Source organism: Dermochelys coriacea, chromosome 1 (genome assembly GCF_009764565.3).
Source record: "Dermochelys coriacea isolate rDerCor1 chromosome 1, rDerCor1.pri.v4, whole genome shotgun sequence".
In the NCBI taxonomy this organism is placed as follows: Eukaryota; Metazoa; Chordata; order Testudines; family Dermochelyidae; genus Dermochelys; species Dermochelys coriacea.
In genome coordinates this window covers 254383532-254389531 of record NC_050068.2, presented here as the reverse complement: position 1 = coordinate 254389531, position 6000 = coordinate 254383532, and the positions used below count along the sequence as shown (strand labels likewise).

General features: G+C 41.4%; 1 protein-coding gene across 1 annotated transcript in view; it reads right to left on the bottom strand.

Annotated features, from left to right (window-relative positions):
- Positions 1 to 655: 655 nt before the first annotated feature.
- The window catches only part of POLR3B (RNA polymerase III subunit B), a 130779-nt gene continuing 125434 nt past the window's right edge, over positions 656 to 6000 (bottom strand). Inside the window, 1 exon segment of the mRNA XM_043519596.1 lies at positions 656 to 1222. Coding sequence (XP_043375531.1) covers positions 1093 to 1222 — 130 coding nt within the window. The 3' untranslated portion in view covers positions 656 to 1092.

Genomic DNA, 6000 nt, shown 5'->3' with positions numbered 1-6000 from the left:
TCAGAGTGTTAATTCTACCCATGCTTTAGCTCTCGGCCTGTATCCCATTAACAGAAACATAGCTCTTTTCCTTCTCTAAATCTTCTTAGGTCACTCATGTCTGTCTCTCTGCCAGTGCATGATTGTCCTTTACAGTATATTTTCTAAAGCTGTGTCACGTTTAATTTTAAAATCCCAATTTTTCTTTTAAACAAATCCTGGGAGACTCTCCATCATCATCTATAGCACTTAGATCCTGTTTTTTCAGGCCTTCAACCCTTGGAAGGCAAGCTATTATGTACTAAAATACTGTACTCAATAAGAATCAAAATATTAATCTGTCTCTATAAACCAAATTCCGCCCTCGGATGCATGCATGCAATCCACTCTCAAACTTCACTGGAAGTTGTGTATGCCTTTGAAGGCAGCATTTGACCTTATATTTGTATTACACCCCCCACACACATGCATCTTTTCTTTACTTGCTTTAGGAAAATATTGTTCAAAAAGATTGTATGGAAGTTTTTCAGAAAATGTGTTTAGTTTCTCCAAACTGTCTAGAGATTGTAAATAAATGCTTCAGCGCAAGAAATTTAGCAATTTTGACCCTTCAAAGTACTTACCATACCATCTTTTACAACATTGACTCTGGGTCATGAAAGCAAAACACAGGCAATATACTTGAAAAATTTTTTATTAGTCTTTCATACACTGTCAGTCTGGAAAAGTTAAACTAATACTTAAGCAATATGGATAAACTGCTGTAGTTAATAACCCTTAGGCCTTGATCCAGAGAAGCACTTGCATCCTGAATGCATGATTATCACATGCTTAAAAGTTACATGCGTACAGTGCTTTGTTGGATCAGGGCCTTATTTCACAATTGCTATAGATCTCATTCATCCTGGCTGCCTGAGTCCCCACCAATTGCTCTTGATGTTCTCTACAGCATAGTCTCCCAATCAACTTAAAATAGCAGGGGGGGGAAATAATAAGGAATTCATCAGCACTCTTCCCTCCCTCCCCCAGTTTTAACAGTCACTCCTTTTCACAGAAATTCCTTCCAGTTCTGCACACTTTTTTTATTTCTTCTTAAATCTTTGTTTTGCAGGCTCATTCATTGTACTTAGCCAATTTTAGCCTGGGTATAATGTTCATAGACTGAAGTTCTTGGAATAATAGTTTACAGGCATATGGAATGCGCAGGGATGACACATGGCAAGATGACTTGCAATAATGGCACCTAGGGAAACAACAAAAACAAATTCATTGCTGGTTTATACATGAAGCTCTGCTACAATTATCAAATGGTTCTTGTATCCCACTGCATTTAAACAATACATTTTCTATGGCCTCCATCTTAGAATGTGCTGAGCACTCTGGCCCTGTTGCAATATTTAAGGACGTGCGTATCTGTAAATCCCTGAATAATCTCATTGAAGCCAACAGGATTATTCATGTGTTTAAAATTAAGCCTGTGCTTTACTGGATTGGGACCTAAGTGCTCAGCATCTTGCAGGACTGAGTGCTATATCCTGCTCACACACTGGGAATAGGGCCACTCAAGAGACAGCATTACATAGACAGTGGTCAAGCGGATTCAAAATCTAAACATTTGGCTAGTTGTTCAGTTTCCATTCTACTCACTTTCAAAACGGATAGAGCAGGGAGAAGGGGCCTTCAACCTTTGTTTTCTAATCTGAGATTTCTCCCATTACCAAAAAGTATCCCAAATCCATTTATACTAATTCATACTATGTTGAATATTTCTCTCTCCTCCAGCCTCCACAAACAAATAAGCAACCAAAGCAGCTCAGGTTGCAATTAAAATGGGAAATTAGTGAAGCAGCCTTTAAATGTTCCCGCCACTGGTCACTCAGGGTAATAGAATCTTATGATAATTTAGGGAGTTGGTTTTTTTGTTTGCTGTATAATTCCTTTCAGTACATTTGTGCAACTGGGCACTTCAAATAAATTAGAATGAAAATGCCCTTTGTTCAATAGCCTAATATCAGACTGCCAAGCATTCTACAGATTATCTTTATTTTACATGGAGATAAGAACCAGCAACATAAAATTTAGTATTTACTCCCTCTCCCTCTAACCTTACACATCATATGGAGAATTGGAAACTCTTCCGCAAATATCACATTGCACCTTTCCCATTTCTCATTCTTCAATTCATTTATTATCCATAATACTTTAAAAAGTTTAGAAAGCAAGCCACTGAGGAAATTCAATCATTCAGGAGTCTGGAATGGGCTATCTATCTTTTCAGTCTCTAGATGGAGGTTCACATCCTGTCTCAGATCATTAGGTCCTAAACCTCCTATTTGATGGCTGTTCACTTGAAGGCTCATTCCGAAGTCAATGGGAGTTTTGCCAATGTCCACAATGGTGAGAATCAATGTTTACTCAGTCACTTGATTCTACTGTCCATGGGCCTGATCCAAAACCCACTGATGTCAATAGCATCAGGCCCAATGAAGTCAACTGAAGTTTCATAAACAAACTCAATGGGAGATGGATGTAGTCAAGAGGCAGATCGCGGGCCAAATCTGGACTGCCAGACACTTTTGAATGGACCCCAAAATCTTTATATTTACTACTTATAACAATTATTATTATTTTTATTATTATTTTCTCTGGAGTCTGGACCTTGATTATACCTTAACCAAGAAATTTGGACCTTGACAAAAAATAATTGGCTACCGTAGACTTGATTTAAATTAAATTTAGTGATTTTGTATTAAACTACCAGGGATCCACTCTTGCTGTTATTCAGCATACATTGATTATATATGAAACAACATATGAGTTGACCATAATACTAAACAACACAATGATAAATGGATGATAAAATGAACTAATTTGCTACATGACACTCGATTCTGAGAGCCAACACCAAAGTCTGCTGTAGTTATTCCATCAGACAATGCCACTTCTTTCCTGTCCTGAACTATCGATAATAAATAAGGCTACGTTTATGTCATGGAAGTCACGGAAGGTGTGACTTCCAGAGACCTGAGTTACATTTTCTGCTTCAGCCCCAGGGGCTGCAGGACACTGGAGCTGACAGCCAGTGGGGCCTTGGCAGGATTCCAGCAACAGGCGACGGCAGTGACAAGCAACAGGGGGCCCCCCTACAAGGTTCCCTGACAGGTGACAGACTCCTGAGGGGGCACTCCTTAGGGTTCCAGCGACAGGCGACAGCCTCGCAATGTGGGGGGGGAAGGGGAACACCTCGGGCAACCGGTTGGGGTGTCCCGTTTTCTCTTTGGGAAATATGGTCATCCTGCAGCTCCCAGCCAGTGTGGGTGGAGGGGGTACCCCACAGCTCCCAGCCACTATGGGTGGAGGGTGGACTCCCCTGCAGTTTCCGGCTGCCCTGGACAGAGGGGGAACCCCACAGCTCCCAGCCACCACGGTGCTGGGGGAAACCATGAAGCCGTAGTAGCAAAAGTCACGACAGGTCACGGCTTCCGTGAATTTTTGTTTATTGTCTGTGACCTGTCCATGACTTTTAGTAAAAATAACCATGGCAAAATCTTAGCCTTAATAATAAATAATGCTGTTCAGGAGCTACTTGTTTTTCAAGAAATTCAAGGCTGCTCTGCCTCTACATGGTCCATATTTTGGAGTCCTTCATTACCAACTGATCTCTCAGCTAGCGGTACAGCAGCATTGACTACAGTACAGTTCAGAGTGAAGAATGGATTCCACCCCACACAATTTGTGAGTTGAACAAAAAGCTGGATCAGTACTTTCTTGACCTGACTGAAGACAATAATAAGTTAGTTAAAGAGAACCAACTGTTTCCAGAGAATACTGTTCCACGTGCGCATTACTGTTGCCCAAACCAATAGGCACTGTTATACAATTGGATTGTTGAGGCTGTTTTAAAGAAAACAGAGCTCTATTTTTTTTTTTGCAATAAATCTTTTCCTCATTGTCTGTTTATATTTGCGTGAGAAAAAGTTATGAGAAAGGTGACCATTTTCTGCGGTGGACATAGCAACAATTATAGAAAATGAAGGCAGTCACATGTGCAGCCCTGGAGCTCTCTATAGGGCATGATGTTTCTGCTTCTGGTCATACTCTTGTCCAGTCTGGGATCAGTGCCAGAGGCGGTACAGAGATTTAACAGGATCTTTCTTAGAACTAAATGGAAAATGCACCTCATAGCTCAGTGGTGGACAGGGCAAGTTGAGACTGGCAGACAGACATGATATTGTGGGGAGGAGTGAGGGGTATGTTCTGGCTGGTCACATGTCCTTATCTACCCCAGCATTGGTACAGTACAATCCCATACTGTCAGAGGTTTGCCTACAAAATCTAGATGGAGGGCGTGCATGTTTAGAGATGCGCAGTGCATAACTCAAGATATGTGCACTTAGAGGGCCAAATTCAGCCCTTGTGTAAACAGACAGCTATTCAGTGCAGTGTAAATTACACTCACACAAAGGCTGAATTTAAACCAGAGGCCAACATTTTCTGTGTCCATAAATTTTCAAATACCAAAATATTGTGCCTGCACAATCTCCCAAAATATTTATGGTCTCCTATGTGTCATGAACATCTTCAGTGTAAGGATCAAACCCTGTCTGCTGTATTCATCAGAGCACAGTCATTGAACTCATTGGGACTATCCACAAGAGTAAGGTGAGGAGGACCTAATATTAAATTGGTAACCCACAGTGAATTTTTTTAAAACCTTCACTGGGAGACTCTCAGCTGCAGGGGTCCCTCCTCGCCCACAGAGGAACCAATCCTGCCACTGAGGTCAGTATGTTGTTACTTCCCTCAGGAAAGTATAACCCAGATGTACCACCCTATATTGGATATACGTGTTAGGGGGACATCTTATATGTAACCATTTTTTCCTGGCGACTAGTGCCCTTACTGTCATCTACAGAACAATGCGTTGCTACAAGCTTTCCCAGAGCAGTGCTTCACTGATGCTTGAGTCTCTGACAAAGGCCAGTTGAGAGATTCTGAGCTGCTCTAATTACCTAGTTTCTACTGTGTTACTCATTAGAGGTCACTGGCTGCAACTACGAATGGATACAGCTTATTTAATAGCTGAAACCACCCATTATTGATTATGCTTCCCCACCAGGGAGCTTTTAACAGAATTAAATTGCTTTGAATGTCTGTTCCTCTCTCTGGGAGAAACTTCACCTACAGTTTACAAACTTTAAACTTTGCAACAAAGTTGAACAAAAAGGGTTTAATTGTTTAACAAACCCCTAATTTAAAGGGTGAAAAACTCATTTTTTCACCCTCACTGGTCGAAGGATCCATGAGTTATTTATGGAGCCTTTCTGATTCCCCTCAGCTCCTCCAACTCCTTCAAGGACCCATGTTACAGACATCATCTTTGTTAAGACTGGCCACGTCTGCATTGAAGCTGTACAAAGCAGGGCCTTACACAGGTGGAAAGAGTTGCTGTTGAGAAACATAAGGCATTTTCCTTCTACTCAGAAGCAGATTACACTCTCGGCCCATCCTTGCTGGTGGAGCCAGAGCCTGGCTTTGGAAAATGAACCCAGGTTTCATGCTCCCGAGGGCAGAGCACTTATCACATGTTCATTAGTCTGGCCCAAATATATATTTTTGGTACCATGACAGAAGTTCAAAGGGTACACCTGGCACTCACGTGCAGAGTAATGCCTGTCTACACAGCTGCTTAACAGGAGAGATTTGAGTCACAAACAACGATTTAGTCTTCTCTCACAGGACTTGACATCAAACTAGAATTTAAACAATTATAAAGTACTAAACAATCCAAATACAGTCTTCTCCTAAGGCCTGACATCTTCAGTAGTCATTGGCTGAGTCATATGACAAAAGCACAACCAGGAATCTAAACAGTTTAAATAACATTAACGGTAAGAAAAGCAACAGGTGGTGTCCTGCTGCTAGGTAGTTCTGCTGTTATTTATAACACTTATGTTACATGTCCCCCCCCCACATGCACGGGTGCACACTCACGCACACTCGCTCTCTTAAAAAACAAAT